The following is a 26,605-nucleotide window of genomic DNA, read 5'->3' on the forward strand; positions in this document are numbered from 1 at the left end:
AACCAAGATCTGAAAGTGTTACGCTATCAGTTTGCTGATGACACCCAGCTTTACATCTGAGTCAAGCAAAATGTCTATAGTAGAACTGTTGAGTTCAGATGTCTGTATTTGGTAATGAAATAAGTAAGAACCAATTAAGAAGCTAAATTTCAGTCCCAGGAAGATGGGGATTTGTCAGATAGTTCTCAGAGAATTATGGTTTATATTTTATAACTATCTTTTATTATTGCAGATATCAGGGTGGTCATACAAATTTAGAACACATAATTAAAAGGTAAAACAAAAAAGGCCACGGTGGCACAGGGGGTTAATCTACTAAACTGCACAACTTGCTGACCGGAAGGTTGGCGGTTCAAATCCACAGGAAAGGGTGAGCTCCCATTGTTAGCCCCAGTTCCTTCCAATCGAATAGTTCAAAAGCATGCAAATGTGAGTAGATCAATAGGTACCGCTTCGGAGGAAAGATAACGGTGCTCCATGCAGTCATGCTGGCCACATGACCTAGGAGGTGTCTACAGACAACCCCGGCTCTTCAGCTTAGAAATGGAGATGAGCACCACCCCCCAGAGATGGACTCGACTAGACTTAAGGTCAAGGGTGAGCTTTTACCTTTTAAAACAAAATCCTCATAATTTTTTAAAAAGTGGGTAGATAGATAATGTAACAGAAAAGACTAACCAAGGTAGCCTCACAGAAAATGCTTGGGAATATACTATAAAGAAGCTTTAACTAACTAGGCATCAAAAAGATAGCAAATTTGGCACCAGTTTTGTGGGGAAAATTCCATAATCACTGAAAAGATCTTCCCCTAATTGCCCTTGGAGGTGAACCAGAATCCAATGCATCCCCTTCGGGATGAATGCGATATGATTCCGCACTGCTCTGCTAGGTAAAATTCAGGCAGCTTTCTGTCTAGTATGTTGTGCATATAATATTGTTTTAGTGCCTGTTCTCACTACAGTTCCTAGTATCTCTAGCAAGAACATGTGATGTAACCCAGCAAGTATTCCTAAAATCATGGTGCTTTACTGAAGTGTAGAGTTCAAAGGTCTCCTTGGCATAAAGATTCTGACTTAAAGCAGTTGACTGCTTGAGATCACATGCCTACAAAGTGATTCTCTGCCTGTTTGTGTGCACACTGGCTGCCCATTTCACTGTTTTGGCCTTTACATTTTTCTGAGTAGCAAATTTTGGCTTCATGCTCCAGTCACTCGGAGATGTTTGTCTTACACAGTTCGTAACCCAGGACCCTGGTGTAATTTCACACCCTTCCCTAATAAAGTCTTCTGATCCTGTTGTCTCTTTCTCCTGTTATCCTTCCCTGCTTGAGCCTTGCGTATAATTGATGATGCTTTAGTTAATCATCTTCCCCTTTTCTTTTGTTCACCAGGTATCTCACCCTGAAGGGGATCCTTTTCCTTTGAACTTTGTGCCTTCTCCTAGGTAACTGATTACTGTAGACCCAGAAGTTCCTCTCCTTTCCATCAGATCACACAATTGAATGGGAGCAAGAATCATGAATAATCAAAACACAGTGGCCAGTCTGTTGCAAGAATGTAAGCAAGTGCTGGACCAGTTACCACCAGAATTGGACCAGTCTAACCAAGACAAGAACGAAGATCAGCAGAACAGAGGTGAGATATTAGTGACAAGTAACGGGTGTGAGATAGCCAACGGGCCAACCATCCACATCCTGTCCTATTTCCCCATCTCCTAGCAGATAAATGTCAAAAGATTACTGGATTTATAGGACATGAATGGGATGTGAGCTAGAAGGGAGGCAGGGAAGGAAACCTACTTTGTACCAGTGAACTGCTGTCAGTTCACATTTTAAGCTTCAGTAAACATGAGGCAATAAGGAGCGGTTTCCGTTTGAGAGAAACAATGCTCCCAAAGTTTGGTGATGCACATACATTTCAATTATAAAAAGAAAAATAATAATGCAACTTCTGAATGCCGGCTGTTATTTGCCTTCCTTTCACTGGAAGCCTGCCCCCATCACTATGGTGTTTGACAGTTTCTCTAAACACAAGGTATTCATTTGTATTCTGCATATTTTAATGTTGTCATCACCTAGAAAAGTGGTTTTGAAAAATCAACTAGTGGAGGGTGCTCGTTAGAGGAAAAATTAATGATGTTTCAGATCCTGAACAAAACGCACACAGAAGCACAATTTGATTTGTGAGTTTTTATTTAATGATATAAAAAAGACAGACTATTTATTTAAATAGGAGAATTAATTTATTATAACATGTGATCAAGCAGACTGTAATCTATAACAGCTCATGACATTATCCATTCATTAGTACTTATGGTACCACAAAACTACCCCCTGATTCCTCTAGAATGTATTCTCAAATAAAACTGACATTAAGCATAGAGTGGCCCTTCTTACAATGTTTGATTGCAATTTCTAGCATTTCCAAAAAATTAACTTTACTGAGTAGGGCTGATGAGAACCACAGTCCTTCAATATATGATGCCCCCCACTCTTCCCACCCCTTCCATACTGTAAATATACCCTTATGTTCTGAATATTTTATAGCACGAAGCCATGTATAGCAGCTGTTTGTTTCCACAGGTTCTGCATCCAGTAATTCAACCAAATATGGCTCAAAATATATATCCAAAAACTTTCCAAAATACAAATTTTGATTTTGTCACATACCGAGTACTAAGTTGTAGACTTGTGTATTTGTATGGAATTACTGTTTCTGCTTGTTCCATTCATTTCCATTTCCTTCCACTGCTTGCGGAAAGGGGCACCTATACTAATGAGCTTTTCCATCCAAGGTCCGAAAAAAAAAAAAATGTCAGGCTTTGGGCGGCAAAGTGCCAGGCCCTTTATTTATTTCAATTTCAATTTATTTCAATTCTTTATACCCCGCCCTTCTCACCCGGGGGGACTCAGGGTGGCTTACAAGTGGCAATTGATGCCGTTACACTGATATACAATAAACTAAAATGATTAAAACAGTTAAAACAGTCATAAAATAGTCATAAAATACAATATACAAAGTTTAAAACAATGCAAAGTGCTTATGCCATTCATCCACCAGACCTTATACAAGAGCCGTAATTCAGACCGCGTCGAAGCCAACACATGCTTATTCTTCAAATGCCTGTGTACATAGCCAGGTCTTCAGTTTTTTTCTGAACCCCAAAAGGGATGGGGCGTGCCGAATGTCACTGGGGAGGGAGTTCCACAGCCGGGGAGCCACCACCGAGAAGGCCCTGTCTCTCGTCCCCACCAGCCGTGCCTGTGAGGCGGGTGGGACCGAGAGCAGGGCCTCTCCAGAAGATCTTAAGGTTCTTATGGGCTCATAGGGGAAGATACGTTCGGACAGGTAAATTGGACCAGAACCGTTTAGGGCTTTGTAGGCCAAGACCAGCACTTTGAATTGGGCTCGGTAGCATATCGGCAACCAGTGGAGCTGGCTTAACAAGGGAGTAGTATCCTCCCTGTAAGCCGCCCCAGTTAACAATCTGGCTGCCGCCCGTTGTACTAATTGGAGCTTCCGGGCCGTCTTCAAAGGCAGCCCAACGTAGAGCGCGTAGCAGTAATCCAACCGGGATGTGACCAGAGCGTGGACCACCGTGACCAAGTCAGACTTCCCAAGGTACGGGCGCAGCTGGCGCACAAGTCTGAGTTGTGCGAAGGCTCTCCTGGCCACCGCCGAGACCTGGGGTTCCAGGCTCAGCGATGAGTCCAGGAGAACCCCCAGACTGCAAACCTGTGTCTTCAGGGGGAGTGCGACCCCGTCCAACACAGGCTGTAACCCTATACCCTGTTCAGCCTTACGACTGACCAGGAGGACCTCTGTCTTGTCTGGATTCAATTTCAATTTGTTAGCCCTCATCCAGTCCGACACGGCGGCCAGACACCGGTTCAGGACCTGAACCGCCTCCTTAGTGACAGGTGGGAAGGAGTGACAGAGCTGGACATCATCTGCGTACAAATGACACCTCACCCCGAAACTCCGGATGATCTCTCCCAACGGCTTCATGTATATGTTGAACAACATGGGGGACAGTATTGAACCCTGCGGGACCCCACAAGTCAATGGTTGTGGGGTCGAGCAGGTGTCCCCCAATGATACCATCTGGGATCGACCCTCCAGGAAGGACCGGAGCCACTGCAGAACAGTACCTCCGAGCCCCATCCCAGCAAGGCGCCCCAGAAGGATACCGTGATTGACGGTATCGAAGGCCGCTGAGAGGTCCAGCAGAACCAGCAGGGACACACTCCCCCTGTCCAGCTCGCAGCGTACATCATCGACTAAGGCGACCAAGGCTGTCTCGGTACCATGCCCCGGCCTGAAACCAGACTGTGCCGGATCTAGAAAATCAGTGTCAACCAAGAATGCCTGGAGTTGCGCGGCCACCACACATTCCACGACCTTGCCCAGAAAGGGAAGATTGGAAATAGGCCAATAGTTCTCCAATTGAGTGGGGTCCAGTGATGGCTTCTTCAACAGCGGTTTGATCACAGCCAATTTAAGGCTTGCTTTGAGCTGGGCCTACGAGCCATCGAGCGCTCAATGCTCATAGGCCTGGCTTACAGGACCTACAATCGAGCGTTTGGTGCTCTACTGTAGCCCTGTGAGCTGGGCCTATGAGACATTGAGCACTCAATGCTCATAGGCCCATCAGGCAGAGCCTACAAGCATTGAGTGCCCGGCACTTAGCTGAAGGCCCTGCGAACCACGGCCTACAGCCAAGTGCCGAAAATTAGCCAGCCAAATGGCTACGGTTCCCCTCTGACTTTCATTTCACTGATTCTTTTGTTCCTATGGGGTGGTACCATTCCATGCAATCCGAATGGACGAAATGGTACAAAACCATGAAAGAATCAGATAAATCAGGATTCTACTAAATTGATATATGTATACTTTGCTATAGCCTCTTGCTATTTCACACCTCTTCAGACTCTCTCCAGTACTCATTTGAATTTTTCAGTGTTTTCTATAAAGGATGCCATTTTACAATGTATAGAATAGGTCTTGGACATCCATGGATTTTGATATCTATGTAAGTTTCCTGGAACCAAACCCCTGGGAATACTATGGACATACCATGGGTATGTCCACCTCACTCAGTTAAATGAAGGTGTGTGTGCAGAGAGATTTGATTTTACTATTCTATAAAAAGCCTTCTAGATTTGGACGATACATAATTTTATATAGCCAAAAATTCTGAAGTTGAAATTTAGATACCTATTAAGTTGTCAAGGCTGAAAGTGTTTCTACCAGTTGTGTGTGTTCTTCTGTCTTCTCACTTCCATGAAGAAGTGAGAATAACTAAATAACAGTTATTTGTTAAGCAAGTTATTACAGTAGAGTCTCACTTATCCAAGCTAAATGGGCCAGCAGAAGCTTGGATAAGCTAATATCTTGGATAATAAGGAGGCATTAAGGAAAAGCCTATTAAACATCAAATTAGGTTATGATTTTACAAATTAAGCACCAAAACATCATGTTATACAACAAATTTGACAGAAAAAGTAGTTCAATACGGAGTAATGCTATGTAGTAATTACTGTATTTACGAATTTAGCACCAAAATATTACGATACATTGAAAACATTGACTACAAAAATGGCTTGGACAATCCAGAACCTTGGATAAGCGGGGCTTGGATAAGTGAGACTCTACTATATTTATGAAATAATCTGCATTTTGTTGGTGTATTTGTTAAAAGATGCCAGCCAAGAAACTCTGGCCCACAAATTAAATTCTTATTTCTGGGATGTGTGACTCTTCCTTTTTAGTGTCAATACCAATAGCTCCTGTGCAGAAACCTATCATACTCACATTGAAAACAATTAAATCTGCCTCATTTATGGTTTTATCTTTCACTTGGCTATGACTGTAGCTATCTGTAGTGCTTTGCCTTTTGGGGAATATAGTTTATATGTAAGAGTGGCTGCATGTCTTCTTTGGGGTTCCTTTCATTTCCTCTCACAAAAGGCGTTTTTGTTTCCTCATCACAAATTCCTTTCAGCTTTATTATCTTTAGAATGGGCTATTGAACTACTAATCAGGTACTTCTTTCTTCTGCTGCTACTAGCAGTCTCCTATTAAGTTCTGCAGAGCATGATAAATAATCAGTTTAGTTCCAGATAAGGTGCATCAGTGCCCTTATAATCACTACATTAGACATGGCCCTTCAGGTAAACTTTTTTAGGAAGCAAAGCATCAGCAGCTCAGTTTCCCTTGGGTCTGCTGTCCTTGGCTAATGTTTGAGAGAAAATATATCAACCTTGAAAGAAAGAAACAAGAATAATGTCAGAGCAGGATGGAGTCAACTTTTTATATAAAATAGACCTACTACAATTATTGAAATTAATAAAGAGTATTTTAATTTCCATTGATTTCCATAGACATATTTTAAATATGTCAGGGTCGGTGGATGAGATAGAGAGAGAGAGAGAGAGAGAGAGAGAGAGAGAGAGAGAGAATGAGGATGTACTGTATTCTTTCATTGAAGGTAATTTAGATGTGCAGATGTATTTTATCCAGCCTGCTGTGATCACCCATTTAAAAGCCTGCAGTAATCACACACTTCAAATATAACAGCAAGACAGTATCCTGGTTTCAACCAATTAAATCGTCTGAACTGTATTGAATCCCATTACTCTTCAGGAAAAAAACTATTTTCTACTATTTTCTACCAAAAATAGAGATGAATCTTGGAAATAGGAAGAGGGAACCTGAAGCATTAAAGAGCTATCCAAGGTTCTGCATATATCTCAGCAGTATGAACTTCCCCAATTTATAAATCCCAGACCATTTAGGACAGTGGTTCTCAACCTGTGGGTCCCGAGATGTTTTGGCCTTCAACTCCCAGAAATCCTAACAGCTGGTAAACTGGCTGGGATTTCTGGGAGTTGTAAGGGAAAAGACATGGGGACTCACAGGTTGAGAACCACTGATTTAGGAGCTAAAGTCCATTCCTTCTGCTATTTTCCTTAAGCAGCATTTAGTGGCATGGCAGAGGTCAAATTAAACAAACTAACAACGTATTCCACTTTGGTTGTACCAGCCAGTTTGTTTCTCCGTTCCTCACTCTTTCAATATCCTTCCCTCATTTCCTGAAATTTCTAAAGTGTTCCTACTAATTCTAAGAAAAAGCCGAAGCTTTCCCCCAAAATTTTCAAAAGAAGGTTTGGAAAGACTTAGTCAACCCTGAAGCAGGTTAATTACCCCTGTCTCATATTAACACTTTCTACAGTTGGTACCATCACCCAATAATATGCATATATAGCTATAAAGCTTCTTGGGTTATTGTTACTTGCCCATACAAATTTCCCTCCTGAGAGGCAGAATAGCCCCTATTCCTTCTCCTAGCACTGTTCAAGGGCATCCCTTGAACTCTGACAGAGTTTTCCAGCAGAAACAGGGAGCTGTAGAAAGAGAAAAGAGAATTCCCATCCCACCCTTTCCCTCAACACAAGTAGAAGTCTGCTAGGTGCAGGTCTAAATCCAGCCCACTACATTCCTTAAAATATTGCTCATGATGTCTTGCATTCATGTGCAAATAAAAGAAATTAAATTGTTTATGTGCCAGTGATACTTTTGGAAGAAAGCATCCAGTTATCGGTTTGTTAGACTGACACCCACCAATGCAAACACTTCAGATGGTTACTTTTTGGTCTGCAGTTCCCCAAATCCCTTGGCCTGTACATGGGAAGTGGGGCGGGCGCGGGGGGGGGGGGAGGGGGGGGAGAGAGCTAAGCTCTGTTCCAACCACACTGCCATTTTCACTATGGAGAATGCTATTCTTCTGTTCAATCTCCCCTGTTTTTCACTTGTGATTGCAAAGCAATCCTTTTATTTCACTTCCCAACATTCTTCTACTTCATGGCAAGCAGCTCCAGTTTACCTTCAGGGTAGAGTGCTGGAGGTCACATAATGATAGGCAACCTTTCATTGCCAATCTGCTGCTGGAAAAAGTAACAATTTGTAGCTGCTGAAGAGCAAAATGGAGAAGGGAATGCTTTGAGCAAGTTAGCTGCCACCCTGAATCACGTATCTGTCCTTTGACCTTTCCAGCTTTGCTTCCTGATGACTTATGGACCCTCATCGAAGAGGCAAAGGAAATGAAATGGCCCTTCGTACCAGAAAGGTGGCAATACAAACAAGCCGTAGGCATTGAAGACAAAACAAACCTGCAAGATATGATCAATGCAAGACTGCATGACTTACTGGTATGAAGCCTAAGGCACCTGTCCTTGAAACTTGTGTTTGCTATATTCAACACTGAAATGTATAGTGACTTAACAGATAATAGTGTCCTGTTCTGTTAAAGAGGTGACTCCTTACTCACTTCCCATTTACAACAGTGGCAGATTTAATTAATAGATTTGGAATCCATGACTTGATCTAGCTCATGTTTTACTAGATGAGAACCCTGACAGAGAATACAGTGTGTTTTCTAATACATACACAAAATTCCTGCTCAAAGGGACTCCTCTTAAAAATCCAGTCACTTCCAAGCTCCTTTTGACATATGCGAAAAAGGTTCATTAAGTTGGTTCTAAATCAGATCAAAAGTCCTTCCTATTATGTCCTGTCTGAATTAGCCTCTCTTTTGCTCTCAGTCAGTCCTTGTTGACAGTAGGCACTGATTTAGTACTAAAACATCTTCCTTGGAGTGAGATGGAAAGGAGAGATCATGATGGGTGTCACCAGCATACAGGAGATATTGAAAATGGATGACATTTTCATGTAGTTGAATAATGTGGAATTAGTGCCAAAACCTGAGCTATTCCACAGGTCAATGGCCATGATGTTGAACAAGAATTCCCAAGCACTAACTTCTTATTTCTCCCTTCCAAAAAGGAGAAGAATGACAGTAAAACAGTGCCTCCCATCCTCATACCAAGGAGGCAGTCTAGAAGGAGACCACGGTTAACTGAATTAAATGCAGAGTCCAGCAGAACCAACAGAGACACACTCCTCTCTCCAACTCCTGTCATAGATTATCAACCAAATCAACCAAAGCTGTCTGTGTCCCACAGCCAGACTAAAGCCAAATTGAAATGGATTTAGTTACTCTCATGGTTACAGCCATCTTCCATTTGTCCCATTTGCCATGAGAGCACTGATGTTGGCTCAGGACCTGAATAAATGATAGGCAGTTTAAATCTCTCTGGGAGACTTCCCTATCACAATATTATATCACAATATTATGCTTTAACTGCCATACAACATACATTGGAATCCAGGATTTTACAGTTTGGTGAATCACTAGACCTTTCTGGCTGAGAATTCTACATGTCCCTTCTTAAATTGCAAATCCTAGGATCTCATAGGATGGCGTTGTGGCGCTTAAAGTGAAATGATAGTTCTGTAACAGTAGTGACATTTCAGTTTTTAAACTGCTACCCCATGCACTGTTCAACATAAACCAACTGTTTTTCAAAAGTGGAACTTTTGGTTTGGGGCATTTCATTTTAGGTGAAAATTTGTCAGGTTCTGGAGGATACCATTAGTGGAAATTTGGCCCCCTGATCTAAATCTGTCTGCTACCCTACAGACATGGCTCAAACTGCAATAAGCCCTTTACATGTCTTGACCAAGTGGGAGGGTTTTGTTGCTCTCTTACAATTTCCCAGTGCTAATAGTGGTGTATGGGTTTTTTAAATTGTGATTCAGAATTTGTTTTGGTCATTTTCTTCCTCCTCCCCCTTTTTGTTTTCCTTTCCTTTTTGTGTGTGGCCTCAGACAGAAATTTATGGTAGAGGCTGACCCCTTTGACTCGAGAGCATTTGTCTGTTTCTCTCCCAGGATAAACACCTGCAGTAAACTCCCCAAGAAACCTGGATATATGGGAGATTAATGTGCCTGTAATAGTGGAACAGTGTTTGCACACATTATGCTCTCACCCCAGGTAGATGGGCTTTTTCTGAAATGATACCAATTATATATTGCCAAAACATCTGTTGATAACTGCAGCTGCCCCAGCGAAACAAAGCATATCATGGGGTCACAAACTATAGGGCCCACAAATACAATTCTACCTCATGCTAGTTTGAAACTATTCACCAACGTGCCACAAAGTCTGTGAGGTTACCGTCACCTTCAGTGTAAAAAATACATTCTAAGTACTGTGCTCCTTTCCCTGTTTGCTTTGAAGTATTATTTCATTTTTGCTGGTGATTTATATTCCAGTTCTTTTGTACTCTGTGAGAAAAGCGATGCATTTTTTGTTTTCTATTTAATTGTAGATTGATTGACATTTTGACCCATGTTATTAGAATTAGTCAAGAAAGGGACTTTACCATCTCTTGCTCTTTCTTTTCTTTTATTCTATCTTCTCTATTTCAAAAAATAAAAAAAATTCGAGGCAGAATAAAAGTTTCTTTGAGACTTTTAAGATACTGAAAGATGAGGGAGCAGGGAATTATACTGTTGGGGGCAATCAAGTTTACAGTTTGTTGGCGAAGAATAAAACTGAGCTTTTTCTTTTCATATGATCTAGGAGGAGAGAATTATTTTAATTCCTTCTGAAAGAGAAATAAGCCTTTGTCTATATTGTTTAGGGGAAAAACTTTTAACATGTTTCATCTCAGTTTATTCTAAAGTGGCAAGTTTAGAATAAGCTCTCCAGCGGAATAAACCAGTGTTTGTAAAGTGCTTTGGGATCCTTGAATGAAGTGTTTATTATTCTGGGAGGTCAGATTTCGTGGTCCTTATTCACAGTAGGCAGCATCTTACTTCTCGAGTAGCTTCACTGATCTCAGAGTGTCTCTGTGAGAGCACTTACGTCTCCAGTCTGAAAGTCTGACTTAGACTTGCATTGTTACAAGCAGTGCTTTGTTTGCAGACTATTGCTCTGTTGAGTATGCAAAACAACCAAGGCTGCTTACATCATCCTTTTAAACAGTTCAGCCTGGCATTGGCTGCAGAATCCTATTGTGCAAAACAACTAGAAAAGAGGAATGCTCATAAAAGATAGTGGGGTTGGGAGGGGGAAGGCAGCCTCGCATCTATTAAATGTACGGAGAAACTCAGTAGTTGTACATCATAACAAAATAAACATCCTCTTCTTTCTATATTCTGTTAGAGAATTCCTGTGTAAAAATTTCCAGAGAGGAAGTATATTTACATCAACAGCACAAATATTCTTAAATTCTATTTTCTGAATTCTGTTAGGATGAAATGCTGATCATCTATCATTTTTATATTTCACTAGCTTGGGTACCCAGCGATGATCAGGTTATTTGAAAAGGGCATTGTTTGTTTGGTTGTTAGGTAAAACCTCCCGCAGTATTCTCAGTTGGCCATGTTAGGTCTGTGTGCCAAATTTGGTCCAGATCCGTCATCTGCTGGGTTCAGTGTTCTCTGCATAAGGGTGAGCTACAATTCCCAGATTCCTAGGGCAATCACCCCGAAACGGTGCCTGTATTCACATTTGACCATGTTGTGTCTGTGTGCCATGTTCGGTCCAGATCTGACCTTGGCTGGGTTCAGTGTATTCTGAATACGGGTGAGTTGTGACTCCTGGATACTAAATTCAATCACCCCCAAACCTTGCCAGTATAGAAAGTTGGCCATGTTGTGTCTGTGTGGCATGTTTAGTCCAGATCAGACACTTGCTGGGTTCAGTATTCTCTGAATATGGATGAAGTATAACTCTCTGGTGCCAAGGTCAATCACCTGCAAAACCTGCCAGTATTCACAGTTGGCCATCTTGAGTCTATGTGCCAAGTTTGGTTCAGATCTGTCACTTGCTGGGTTCAGTGTTCTCTGAATACGGGTGAACTATAACTCTCTGGTGCCGAGGTCAATCACCCACAAAGCTTGCCAGTATTCACAGTTGACCATCTCGGGTCTATGTGCTAAGTTTGGTCCAGATCCTTCACTTCCTGAGTTCAGTGTTCTCTGAATACGGGTGATCTATAACTCTCTGGTGCCAAGGTCATTCACCCCAAGTTGACAGCGTTGGGTCGGTGTGCCAAGTTTCGTCCAGATCCATCATTGGTGGGGTTTGGAGGGCTCATGGAATATAGGTGAACTATAACTCCCAGAGATAAAGGCCAATCATGTCCCAAGTCCATCAATATTCCCAGTTGCCCATTTTGAATTTGTGTGCCAAGTTTGGTCAATATCTGTCATCAGATGGGTTCAGTGTTCTCTGAATACGGGTGAACTATAACTCCTGGCTGTCAAGGTCAATCACCCCCAAACCCCGCCAGTATGCAAATTTAGCCATGTTGGGTCTGTGTGCCAAGTGAATTCCAAGTCCATCATTGGTGCGGTTCAGAATGCTCTTAGATTGCAGGTGAGCTATGCATCCCAGTCTGTACAACCGCTATAAATCATGGTGAATTCTCGCCAAACCTCTCCAGTATGTTCAATTGCTGATCAATTCCTCTGTTTGCTGTGTCCCATAGGAAAGGGTAGGAAAGGGTTAAGGGAGAGGCAGTGGGCGGGGTCATGCAAATAGAAAGAGAAAGGAACACTGAAATGTGCTTGCTATAACCTGCAATGTCCCAGGAGAGAGTGACTTGGTGGCTCCACAGCACTGTTTATGGAGGCTGGAGGCTGTCTGTGTGAGCAGACAGCTGTGCCACATATACACATACAGCTATTCATTTTTATTATGTGTATAGATGTGCTGTGTTCGATCTCTTCTAAATACTACTTTTATGTGCATACACATCATTTTTTTGTCTTTCATTTGAAAGGAAAAACTGTGCAGGTTGTTGTTGCGTGCCTTCAACTTTTTCTGATTTATAGTGACCCAAAGGTGATCCTTCCACAGGGAATTTGGTCCAGAGAGAATTTGCTATTATTGTTTTCTGAGGCTGAGAGAGAGTGCAACTTGCCCTGTGGGTTTTCATAGCGGAACAGCTATGGAGACCCTGGTCTACACCGCTTGTGTCAATTATTTCAACTGTTTTCATGAAGCGAAAGCCAGATTCCACCAGAAGAGGTTTTCTCTTAGTCTCTGAAACTGAACAAAGCATGGACTGCGGTTATTTCGATGGAAAAGTGCTCTGAGGTTTTGTCATTTGGCTATGAGTAAGGAGCCTTACATTTGAATTCTTGCTGAGCCCAAAACTTACTAAACAGCCATGGACCAGTCACTTTCTCCATCTGACCTCACTATTCCGCTTTACAAGCTGGCAAGCAAAGTAAACCAGACCAGAGCTTCCCAAACTATGCTTTGTGACACGTCAGTATGTTTGCTTCAGTATGTAGGTGTGTAGCACAAACATAACGAGAAACTTCTGAGTCTACATTAAATAAGCAATACATCTTATACTTTTAAATATATAAATGAAAGGTTTTCATGAGATATGTTGTGTCCCCATGAATTCCGTTATTAGTTTATGTATGTGTCCATATCTCTTATACAGGGTTTATTGAACTTCTGATTTACTAATAAATCTGAATTACTGTATTGCAAAATGATGCATGTCTATAAAGTGTGTCACCAACATGAAATGTTCGGAAAACTCTGGACTAAACAATGCCTGGTGGAGGCTTTTGGCTATGTGAATCTCCCTGAAGGAAATTTTTGACATTTTTGTCTCCTATGGACCGTCAATATTCAATGTAAGGTTTCAGGAAGAGAATTATGCACGTGGTGCTACTGCACATGATACATGGAGTTGCATGAACCTTTAGTACATTCAGTTTCACATTTGGTGTCCCAGATCAATAATGCAGTGTTGCCATTCAGCACAATGGTTGTATAGCATAATCAATGAATAATTCTTCAGGCAATGTTGGCTCTCAGTTATTATGCTCAAAATATACCATTTCTCCTCTCCTTTTTAAGGGGGGTTATTCACTATTGCAAATATATTGCATAGGATGTCATCCCCTTTGCATCTGCCATTTCAAATACTAGGTATCTGAGTACAGTGGCAGCTGGTGGCTTTTCTGTCAGTGAGACAGTTAACCCCTTCCAGGTTATATTCCAGACTTCTGCGGTGTTAAAAAAAAATTGAAAATGCAAAAAGTGTACATTTCAAGTATACGAAGTTTGAACCTGGCTTCTAAAATCAATTCAACATGTTTGATATCACCATTAAAGTTAAAATGCAAACCACTGGCTCAGAAGTTACCAGCTGTCACAACCTGAAGGTCAGTCAGAATCCTGGAAAAGGTTTAAGAGAACCCAATCCATCAAGCTGTATTTTAAAAGATAAAATTCCATCAGCATAGCTTTCCTCTATATCATTTTCTTTTCATCATGGATTTGAAGACATTTTGTGAATGTTGGGATATGCTTTAAAAATGAACTGCAAAGAAATTCTATCATGAGTAAGAAGTAAGCTAATTTCTCATTTTTAAAAATGACAACACAAAATTAGATTAATTTTTAAGAGTATACCATGCAAAAGCGTGGACCTCACATGGTTCAATCTGCTAGTTTCATTTTTTCCACAATTGGTTATTTTAGTCTCAAGTTCTTTCCAGACTACATAATAAAAATCTTTGCAAATTTTGGTAAATCAAATTAAATTTTATCTCATTCCTGGTTGTATTGTCGTCTGAGAAAGCGAACAAACAATTGCCCTTAAATTTATTTTTAAGTAATATTAATTCTTGTATGAAAATTCCTGTGCCATCTTCTGTTTCTCTGTTCTTTTTCTATATGGAAGCAATTTCATATTTGCACATTTTGTAACCAAGTCTAGTGCCAGATGGATCTGGTAAAAGAATATGCTCATATTGCTGCGAAGCATCTGCTGTTATCAACAGAAATAAGGGGCTTTGGCACCATAAGCAACGGTGGGATCCCAACGTGAAGGTATAATGTTGGAAAAAACTAGATCACTAATATGGGAAACCATGCAAACAGCACATCCCTCACTCTGGGCTTTTTACCAAGGCTCTCCAGTTAAGGATGCTTTGCATCCCACCCTCCCCAAACACTCTATAATTGGTGTATAGAAATCTTCCACAAATCTAATTTCATATCCACCTGACCCAGCTTTCCAGCACTGAAGTTCCTTTTGTGCCGCTAAACTCAATTACACGTGAACATTTGGCACTGTGGAAACAGATGTTCAGGCAAAGCATGCATTTCTCCCTCTTATTCTGTTTAGACATGGATGCAGAAAACCCCTCATGGTATGTCCAAATCATAACCCCCCCCCTTTCCTTTCTTTTCTTTTCGCATTTGCCTCTTTGGTCAGACTTGGTCCTTCCTGTCTTTTATTGTCTTTGACATGAAGCGTCTTCCTCTCAGAACTGTGGCTTTGGTTTGATTTTATTTCAAATTATGCTAATTAGGTGCAGATGCAACCATTCACATTTATGCATACTGATAAATAGCTTTTATGTAGGGTGCCAAAAAGATGCAAAAAAGAAGCTTTTATGTGAAGTATAGAAAAGTGGGTGACCTTAAGGACATTTCTGTGGGATTGTGAAGAAACTAGGGTGGCCTAAGGTCAGAAATAGGCTTCCCTTACTATCCTCTTGAAGTAAAAACTTGCAAAAGAATAGTGAGTTTTGGTGAACAAATACATTAAAACCAATTCAAATAAAAACTGCAATGTAGTCAGATGACCTTGTCTCACAGATCATATCTGTGGTCTAAACATTTACAAAGAAAATGTGAAGGTATGTTTAATGAGGTAGTAGATTGAAGTCCATCACTGCATGAGCTGTTCATGGGAATTCTATACAGAAATCCAGAACTTGGGAACACCACTGGTTATGTTGATGGAAGATTCTGCAATTTATAGTACAAAAATATAATTTCCAAGATGTTTACAACCACACTGAAGCTAGCAGCTTCCAGACATGGGCAAATATTTTTGCTTTGGGGCCACATTGCAGGCCTGGCCAGCAGGGCAGGACCTGGAGAGAGGGTGTTTGCATACTGGATGGGGCAGGCCGCCAAGCGGTAGGGACCGGAAGAGGCCCAGGGCAGGACCAGGTTGTCCTCCCAGCATAAGGACGGGGCTGCTTTCCTCATCCTTATGCCGGGAGGAAGACGGGACATGCGGTGACTGCCCTGATCCTCCTCCATGATCCTCGGGCTGTCCTCTTGGCATTATGCCATGCAGAGGTTGGGACAGGTGCTGGCTGAGAGTACTCTGGAGGGCTCTCAGCCACCACATGCCTTCCATCAGTTGTCCACCCGGCTTAAGGAAGGGGTCACTCACACCATCCTTATGACGAGAGGAGGGCGAGACACACAGTGGCTGAGAGAGCTCTCAGCTGCTGTGTGCCTTCCTCCTCCATCTTTTTGGCATAAGGACATGGTGGGTCACCATGTCCTTGTGCCAAGAGGACAAGAAAAATGAAGAAGGCCTGAGGTAAGTGCCCATGCCTGATGTAAAGGGATTATCTACTTCAGCCAATTATTACTAGGCTAGTCCAGAAATATATGCTACACGATTGTTCCAGAGGATTCAGAGGTGTTTACACACTCCTTCCCAAACCTATGGCAGTGCTGGTGTGGAGTCTACATGATCCAGCTGAAATGAAACTAATTCAGCCCAACTGGATTATCACCTTACCTGATCATCACATGCACTCTTTGCTGACATCAGCTAAGATACTGACATGCCCAGTAAGAAAGAGCATTGACGGAAGCAACATCTGCCCATTGCACTGATGAGCAGGAAAATCAGTGTTTGTGAGTGAAAGTTCCTGGACATCATGACGACAGCCAGGAGCAACTTCTGCTTCCTCTCCCCCTTTAGAGTATTATGGCCAGTGTAGATAAACCCTTAATCTGCCCTTTAGTGGCAGTATTGTATTTATATTAAGACAACAAATGTATACACAATCAGAATTTCCAACTATTATCAGAGAGAATATGTCTTGCATCTTTCTAAGAATAACCATATTTGTTTTACTCACCTACACACATAGACTTCTTTAGCCTATATAATTCATATCCATGTTAGTCACCTCCATTGTAGACTAACTGCATCTGGTTGAGAGATGAAGACGAAATTGCCCCTAGTTATAAACAAGCCAATGTCCTTCCATAGCTTTATTAAGCTACTTTGTTTTTAATAACCATCCTAAACATTAACAATAGTTTAGGATTCAGACAGCATATTAAATTCTGGTTAATCTAAAATGAAAACATGAGCTAATACAGAGAAGAAGAGGCAAGGAGAAGTATGCAAGCATAAAACATGCTCCAGCTTATCCTGAAAACACCAAATTATGAATGAGTGTTATGGATGCCAAAGAAAATGCAGTCCTGCACCATAATACCAGACTTCCAGATTTGGTGATGGCCAAAGAAAGAGAAGCACTAGCTTTTGGCATTGGGCATACAGTATGATATCAGAAGCATGTTTCTTATATGCATGTTTTATAAAAACTTGGCATTGCTTTACAAGAATTTTAGAGCACAAAAAAGATCAGTGCCTTAGCCTCTGCCCAAGGAAATCGTACCATTTTCAATCTTGGGGAGGGGTGGGGGTATGTCCATCACGTTTGTAAGTGTATGTTGAAATATGAATCTCAATTACCTTATCTAGTTTGTATGTTTGAGTCATTCTCACAACCTGGAATCATTGTAGGTGTGTCCCATATAATTTAAACAACTTTGTGTTCATCTCACAAACTCACAGGTCTATGATCCCACTTTGTTATGGCAACAACCTATGAAATTATATAATTTGTAGTTTAGGGAAGAGTACAGTACATAGAATTCTTAACTAGAAAGCTGTAGTGCCTCCCCTGTGTGCAAGCCCTGAGGTCCTATAAGATGAATCCATGGTAGGTAAAGCTGAATCATAGTGTTATAATTGTGTACTACAGTATGAAAGGGGATCTTGTTTTGCAGTAGATAGATATGTTTATTTATCATTGATCTGACCATATCAACAATACAAGACAAAAAAGTATGCAAAAACACAATGAACGCAAATCCCTATGCTAAGACTCCTGTAAGAGTTAGCTAAAATAAAACTTGATTAAATAATAAATTTGGTGAAATCTGATTAAATTAAATTACAAAATGATTTTAAATAAGTTCAATGCCATGACAAGAGACCCCATTTTGTGAGAGAAGGGTATCTCTAAGGTGGGCAGCTTTTATAATAAATTTGGTAATGCAGCAGACTGAGTGTGGATTCTCCCCAGAAAGAAAATAGAACAGTTTGACAGTTGTATCCCAGTTGGTTGTTCTAACCAAAAGCGGTTGTAAATACTGAAATCTCACCTGTTTTGCAGTCTATTTGTGTGCTTAGAGCAATTATGTAACTTGACAGCCTGGAAAGAGTTGAGTCATATATCTCAGGTTATTGTCAGAAAAGGATCTAACAAGGAGAGCAGCCAGCTTATAGCTTCAGCCGTTGACGCCAGCCTACATTTTATGGAGTGTGACACACGGGCTTGCCTTCCCTGAAGAGGAAGGAGAAATAGATGATATCCTGGCCCTGTCTTGACTTTTCTCCATTTTGTGTCCATTCGGTTTTGGAGAGGAACACAAGAGGTTTCAGCATTGAGCGGAGCATTAAATTATGCAGCTGCCAGAATAGGATACTTGGTTTAGATTTTTTTTCCACAATGCTATTGAAGTGCTTATTTTCCTCCTGAAGAGACACAAACAGATGCAAACTTCTGTAAACACTTTAGGAATGAATTCAGTGAGTTTGGCCTCTCAGCGGTGCTCAATAGCTGACAGAAAAATGTCTAATTAGTGCAAGTGGAAATAATAGGGCCACTTGGATTCCTTCCATCCTTCTCCAAGTCTACTTTTCCTAGGAACTGAAAGGCTCTTTTGTCTGGTGGGTCACCCTCTCTCATGCTTTTGTGTTTCAGTCTCTTAAGAGAAGAAGCGGCTGCTCCGGGAAAGAAAATGCATTAGGCCATGGCTCTGTGCTTACATGTGGGGTAGACTTGGGGGAAGAAAGAAGGATCTGTAGTTGGCAGTGTCAGTTTACAGGTGCTTAAAAACAGGGTTTTGTCCATTGTTGAGAGGCACATGTGTACAAGGAGACAGAAATCCCTGTCAACGGGAATTCTTTCATAACTTTCCTCCCCTGTGAACTAGTGTTTTGTTTTTTTTGTTTTTGAGCATAGCGAGCCAAATACGTTTTTGCAATTGATCCAGCCATCTTGCAATACAAACTTGTCTTGTGCAATCTTGTCCAAACTGTCCATACAATTTCAGGATTACACACACACACACACACACACACACACACACTTTTCAAGAGGTCTATAGGTTTCAAATGAACCTGTAACCATAAATCTTTTTAGGCAAACTAATATTAGCACCTCATCTAGGTAGGGCCCCTAGTGGTGCAATGGGTTAAACCCTTGTGCCAGAAGACTGCTGACTTGAAGGTTGCTGGTTCAAATCCAATGCAGGGAGAACACGGATGAGCTCCCTCTGTCAGCTCCGGCTCCCCACACAGGGACATGAGAGAAGCCTCCCACAACTATGTTAAAACATCAAACATCTGGGTGTCCTCTGAGCAACGTCCAAACCAGAAGTGACTTGCAGTTTCTCAAGTTGCTCCTGAAACGAAAAAAAGCACCTCATTTGGTTCCAGATTATCTTCCTAATGTATTTAAATCATCCATGTGAGTTTAATTCTCATGAAAAATCTGAGTTGAGGCTTTGTGACCATTGCACATGCTTTGTACATAGATTGCCCTACATTCAGTCCTAGGTATGGTTTAACATTCAGTTTGAAATCTTATGAATTTTTTAAATTAAAACTGGAATTGTTTTAAATCATTTCAATTGTTTTTGCTTATACTCAACCCTTAGAACTGCCACTATTTCACAGGATATATTTATTTCAATAGATAGTTAGATTATAGATTTAGAAGGAAGGAGGGAGAGAAAGGGTTTTCAAGTAGCAAAACAACTACACTGCACCAACACTAGGGGACTTCTCATGCACTGTACTTACTCTTTATGTTTTCTGTGTGGTGTTTGTGGTTTTTGTCTTTTGTATGGGAATTCAAAATACAAACCTGCAAAATCTATAGTGTGCTGCCTAGTTCCACAACCATTGCTTGTTGAACTACAGTGGACAGCTCCATGCTCTGCGTCACTCATACAAAAATGCCCTGGTCTCAGTGCCTAAAGTGGATCATATCTAAGTCTGGTTCCTCACAATTTGGATAGGTAGAATACAGAAATGCATATACCATCTGCCAAGGAAGAAATAGGGCGTTTAGACAGATGTCACAACTTCTGCAAGGATTTTGAAGAAGATTCTCTATTTCTGCAGAGATAACCTGCTGATTTCTTTTCTTTCTTAACAGCATGTTCCTCCATAAGCTTTGTTGCTTCTTCTTTCAGGAGGAAAAATTCACCACCAAGGGGAACACTGAGGGTGTTAACATCACTTTAAATGTCATCTAAGCAATTTGCAAAGTCAAAATATTGAACTGTGGCCTTCCTTGGTCCTTTCACATGTACAAAGAAGCATTTGTCCTGAGAGTTTGGGATGTATATCTACAATCCTCCAGATCTTGTTGAATTGTCATTCCCAACACCCTTGTCTATGTTGAGTCTCATCTTTGACTATGTTGGAAAGGCCTGATGTGAGTTGCAGTCCAAAAACTTTAGGAAGGTTTCTACAAGTATGGAATTAATTCTTGTTGCCCTAATAATGATCTTGAGACTTCAAACTAGAAAGATAGTATTCTCCCTGGAGTTTCCCCCTGTGCTGATAATAGCTGGCAGACCTGAGAGCTTGATAGTGTGTTTTGACATGACTGAGGTACAACAAATCCATTGTATATCATATAAGTCAGCAGTGCATCAATATGCATCTGAAGTAAACCTAGTTTATGGATTTGGGGTACTGAAGTCATGGCCTGATCTATACTACTAAGGAGTTCTAGGAAAACAAAATAATTTTTTTGAAGGCGGGGTATATCTACAAGGAGCAATATTTAAACATTGGCCTTTAACAAACACCACTATAACATGCTCCAGGGAACATGAATTGCAGTCTGAATGAACAAGTGAGTAAGTAATCAAGCAGCAGGTTGATTGTAAGTGTTTTTTCCTTCCTTATCTATCTAGCCATAGAGCAGAACATGGAACCTTTTTAGACTACCAACAGTAGCATGACCAATGAAAGTTGCTGAAAAAGAGAAACAAGCAGAGAACACCTTTCTAAGCTGTGTCTAGAGAGTGTATTGGTTATGGAAAGAGCCATTTTTCCTAACTTCCCACATTTGGGTGTTTTTTTTTTCAGATTTATTTGAAAACTTCTATTGCTGCCAGGGATTATGTGACAGCAGCTGCTATTGTGTTCCTGATTGATCGGTTCTTATATTGGGTTGACGGCTCCAGCCAACTTCTTCAGATTGCCAAAAAGCTGCACAAACTTCAACCTACTACGCCAATTGCCCCTCAGTTGGTGATACGCCAAGCTCGTGTCTCGGTAAATTCAGGTAATGAAATTCTCATTGCTGGCTCTCTTACTTTCTCTCAGTCTCCATTTTTCTCAGCCCATGTCCAATTAGGAGCTACTTAACTCTCAAGAGGATACTTTGTCCCATTCCGTAGATGGCATTCCTATGAACCCAGTGCCATTTTTGTGAAGTGACACCCTGCTCCAGTTTGCCACATGCTTCCCCCCCCCCCTTTTGTGTCTTTACCATCTCTTCTGGTCTCCACAAAGTGTTTGGCATGAAACATGGGGGGTGGAGAGGTGAAGCAGGAGCCAGAAAAATTGTGAAAGGGTGTGGAAGGCTTCTAATTGGAGCTTTTGTCTCCTAACAAATCTGCCCTTCTGTTTCCAACAGGGGATGTGGATTGCTGTACCTCTGAGCAAGAGCCTTTAAAAAAATAGATTACACAGTCCTGGTATTTTTCCATGCAGTGTCCTAGATGCATTTCAGAACACCAGCCAACAATCTATTGCCATATACTAATGCAATTAACCTACTCATGCAAAATCAGTCTGTCTGCTTCCAGCATACTGCATGATGAATATTACATTGGGTGGGTTTTTTTTGTTTTGTTTCATAAAATAATCCTTCCTGAAAAACAAAATTAAATCTATTATGATACAAGGTGGTTTTAAAAATAATTTGCATAAACTAAAAGCAAAATTATCATCTACTTCTAAGTACCAGACTACAAATCCCAGGATAAAGTCATAACTATTAAAGTGTGATGAAATCGATATATCTGTATAGTGTACTTGTAATTCAGGCTTTCAGAATGAATATCTTCTGGTGTTATCTGGGGAAGTTAAGGTTAAAATCTAGACCCACTGACATGGTAATGTAGGTGCTTTACCATACAGTTACAGCCACTGTCCCTCAAAAGATAAAATCACAACAAAAACCTTCAATTCAATTATATTTAATTCTTTTTTTAAACTTGTGTCTTTCCTATTTACAGGTAAACTGTTAAAGGCCGAATATATCCTTAGCAGTCTTATTAACAACAATGGAGCCACAGGTAAACTATCAGATATAGTTTCTATAGTCCTTGGAGCTATAATTCATAAAAGAACCAGTTGCTTTATTAAGACTTCCAGGCTATATTTTATTTACCTAAGACAAGCAAACTTCATCCCAGTTTTGGGGAAAAGATGGGCTAAATAACAAAAGCAATACATCTTTTATCACATAGTCTCATGGAAAAGAGGGAGTTTTGGAAATGAGTAGAAAGATTAAAATGTGCTGTGTTTGGGGTACTATCTGAATATCAATGCAGTGTGCTTCCACATTGCAAGAGTTTGCATGGCTACATTGCAAACACCACATAAAAACCCATGGAATCAACTCCACTTTTATGGCTCTATATGTCCATGAAGTGTGTGGTACAGTCAGGTCTTATGCGGAGTAGCATAGATGTCAAAGTAATCCCAAACTCTAATATATAGAAAAACAACTTAAAATTAACTGAAATCAATTAAATATAATCAGTCCCATTTTTCTGCAGGACTACTATTAGTACTCTTGTGCATTTGTGTGGAATCACTATCAGTTTCTGTTTGTCTGATTTGTATGGCTCCGTTTCCATCCGCTCCTTCCAAAAATGGGCACCTATACAAATGAGCTTTTCCACCCAAGGTCCAAAAAAATGAAGATTTTCGGACTTTGTGGCAAAGCGCCAGGTCCTATATCCGAGCGCGCCACGTGCCCAGCTGTAGGCCCTGCCAGCTGGCCCTACAAGCATCAAGCGCTTGGTGCTCGGCTGTAGGCCCTGCCAGCCAGGCCTACATACGAGCGGGCCCAGCAATCAGTGCTCAGCTATAGGTCCTGGCTGGCAGGGCCTAAAGCCAGCACGCCAAAAATCAGCCAAACAAATGACTACCATTCCCCCTCTTTTTTGGTTCACTGCTGTTTCCATTCTGGAGGGGGTTGTACCATTCTGTGCCACCCGAATGGACGGAACGGTACAAAAACACGAATGAAACAGTATCCAGGCCCATGACTACTGGTTAGTTAGCTACTCTATTATGGCACATTTAACCTCGATGGCAAATGGCTCCAATGAGGATTACAGATTTTTAAAATATTTAATTACTTAAAGAAATCTCTTAATAAATTCTGCCAACTAACACAAAATAGATTTTTGATGTTAATCCAGAAGATCAAACTGTTTTAAAATACCACGGTCCTAAATTTAGTTAATGAATGATTCATTATAAGTTTTACAAATAGAGAATGGCATAAGGAATGTAAAAACCATGATAGTGATGGGACCAAACATTTTGCCACCTTCCTATGTTTGAAATAGGTAAAGGTAAAGGTTTTCCCCCGACATTAAGTCTAGTCGTGTCCGACTCTGGGGGTTGGTTCTCATCTCCATTTCTAAGCCAAAGAGCCTCCAAGGTCATGTGGCTGGCATGACTGCATGGAGCGTTGTTACCTTCCCGCTTGAGCAGTTCCTATTGATATACTCACATTTGCATGTTTTCAAACTGCTAGATTGGCAGAAGCTGGGGCTAACAGCAGGATCTCACCCCGCTCCCCAGATTCAAACTGCCGACCTTTCAGTCAGCAAGTTCATCAGCTCAGCAGTTTAACCCACTGCGCCAAAGGGATTTTTAGCATTGTACGGTTTTGGAGTATAATAGGTATAAATAGTAATCATCTGACCAAGTATGTATATTGACCATTCCGCTGGGGCTGTATTTGTTAATCTGTTTCTATATGCCACCACTTTTATTATTCCCATGACCTCAAGTTATATAATAGTTTGTCCCAGATCCTGCTTAAAAACAACTTTTTAATAAGTGATAACTGCTCAGCAACTTTTGACATCACACTTTTGCCTCTTTACTTATTTAAACAACGAACTATATAAAACTGGTCTTTTTATTTATTTCTTAGGTGTGTGGAAATATGCTAAAGAAAGTGATCGGATCCTTGTACAAGCAGTTTGCATACAGATCAGAGGACAGATTCTACAGAAATTAGGTGGGCTTTCATGCCAGATTCATGCAACAGTCTCAAATTCCATTCTTGTATCATTGTGCTGTGCTATCAAATCAAAACAAACAAGGATTAATGGGGCTGTATAAAACTAAACCACTTTGGAGTTTTTTAAAAAAATCCCATTCACTTTATTTATACAGGATTTCTTCCTGATAGTTTGGGATATCATTATCATTACTACAAAATATTTTCCTTTCCTAACAAATAATCTTACTATATTACTATGAGGCTGATTAGTTTATACCAGTGTTTCTCAAACTGTGCTCCTCCAGATGTTTTGTACTTCAGCTCACAGAAATCCCAGCCACCTTACTAGTTGTCAGTAATTGTGAGAGCTGAAGTCCAAAACATCTGGAGGAGCACAGTTTGAGAAACTGCTTTATACAAACGAGACAACATAGTGCTGAAAAGACATGTTTTACATCAGTGAATCCCCAATGCAATATCCAGCACTGCCTCAGATTGTCATCTGATATATTTTAAATCTGAACAAGGAGTGAGAATTCTACAAGTCTTTAGAAGTTGTTGAAGTGCACTCCTTTTTTATTTATTACTGTTGTCTTTGCTGAATGAGAGAGTTGCAGTTCAGCAGCATCTAGAAGGCTGCATTTGGCCAGTCCCAATCTAAATCCAGTTATTAACACAAAATAGAGGAGAATCTTTATGCAAGTTCCATTCATTCAGTGTTGCCTCAGCAAGCTTTTGTTGATTTAGACTATCCACTATTTGGATTATTAAAGTAGCTTAAAAGATTACCCAGCAATACATTTCTTCGACCAGGTAAAATATCCAGAAATTCTAGTACTATAAGAATCCTAAAGGAAGTGCTGATTAATCTATTAGGACAAGAGTACTGTTCACAAATTGGAAGTTCAGGTCTTCAGAAAACTGGCTATAAGCAACTCCTATTAAATACAGACTAACACGATAGCAAAGCTCTTATAAAAGTTGGAAACTGTACCTGTTCCACTGCATCCTTGTGTTCATGTCTAATGTTTTGTATGATAAATATTATTTTTTCCATCAGATTGATATTCCAGATCCATGTTGTCCAGAGAATGGTTGTTGGTATTTTTCTAGGTAATATGAAAAATATCTTATCCTATAAATCGGAGTTCCAGCAGCAGCAATGTTCACTTCAAAAAATTATTTGCCACAAGACATTCTGAAAGTAACATGAAAATAAATCAGGATTTACTAAACCTGAGCTGAAAATATGCAACCTTAAACATCCTATTTGTTATGGATTTTTTAAAAATCTATGAGAAGTTTTTACTTTTTTCTGTTTCAGGAATGTGGTACGAAGCAGCTGAGCTAATCTGGGCCTCAATTTTGGGTTACTTTACACTTCCCCAGCCAGACAAAAAGGTGATGAATGAATTTTAGAATAATGTTAAATATTTCTTTCCATAAGAGAGCCCTCCTTAGCCATAAAAACCTACTTCGTAATCTTGGGATAATCACAACACGACCTCTTCACACAGAGTTAAATTCAACAGCATGCACCAATTTAGCCCCGGTCACCCACCGAGCCGTCAGCTCCCATCAGATGACACTGAGACAGCTCCATGTGTGAAGGAGGGTGAAGCCAGTGCATTCTACCACCAGGGCAAAATGGGAGGGCTCCCGTGTTGCCATTGGAATCCAGTGTGAACCCCGCACACACTGCACGCTCCCCCCCCCTCCAGGTCGCCTTCAGTTGGTGCTGGGCAATGCAGTGCATGGGGCACCGGATTCCTGATGCCCCTTTATGAAGAGGAACACCTCCGGCAGCCATGTGACAAAGTCACTAGTCTTAGAGGAAGGCAAGGGCAAAGTTGCTCTGAACAAATTTTGTGAAGAAAACCTTATGAGTTGTAGTCTACAACTTCACCACACTGGCTCTCATACACAAAAGGAATTATCATTCCACTGTGATGAGAGATATGCCTTGCTCTCAAATAGCACTTCTGGATCACTTCTGATCCAAAGCAGATCCTTTTGCTTCATTGAGGAATGGAAGCAAACTAGCTGCCTTTCAACTGGCAGTTCCTATAAGATCATGGGAGGGCCAACTGAAAGCTCAATTACTTGCCATTTGAAGCATACATTTTCCCATCCTGAGGAAGATCATATCCCACTAAGAAAAAAAATGTCATATAAGCAGCCTGAAGTTGTCTTTTTGCACTCTGTATAACAACATACAGTAAGCTCCCTGTATCCACTGGGAATAAATTCCATACTATAAGACTCCT

The 26,605-nt window shown here is 40.8% G+C and overlaps 1 protein-coding gene across 3 annotated transcripts in view; it reads left to right on the forward strand.

Annotated features, from left to right (window-relative positions):
* alpk1 (alpha kinase 1) overlaps positions 1 to 26,605 on the forward strand; it is a 71,678-nt gene that overhangs the window by 31,933 nt on the left and 13,140 nt on the right. For all 3 annotated transcript variants that reach the window (XR_010006964.1, XM_008112099.3, XM_008112098.3), the window contains exons 2-7: positions 1,391 to 1,634; positions 8,055 to 8,209; positions 21,167 to 21,365; positions 22,324 to 22,383; positions 24,267 to 24,353; positions 25,663 to 25,739. Coding sequence is in view for 2 of the 3 variants with exons in the window: in XM_008112099.3 (XP_008110306.2) it covers positions 1,502 to 1,634; positions 8,055 to 8,209; positions 21,167 to 21,365; positions 22,324 to 22,383; positions 24,267 to 24,353; positions 25,663 to 25,739 (711 nt within the window). In the remaining variant the exon portion in view is untranslated. The remainder of the gene's footprint in view (positions 1 to 1,390; positions 1,635 to 8,054; positions 8,210 to 21,166; positions 21,366 to 22,323; positions 22,384 to 24,266; positions 24,354 to 25,662; positions 25,740 to 26,605) is intronic.

The sequence above is a fragment of the Anolis carolinensis genome, chromosome 5 (assembly GCF_035594765.1).
Source record: "Anolis carolinensis isolate JA03-04 chromosome 5, rAnoCar3.1.pri, whole genome shotgun sequence".
NCBI classification, from domain to species: domain Eukaryota; kingdom Metazoa; phylum Chordata; class Lepidosauria; order Squamata; family Dactyloidae; genus Anolis; species Anolis carolinensis.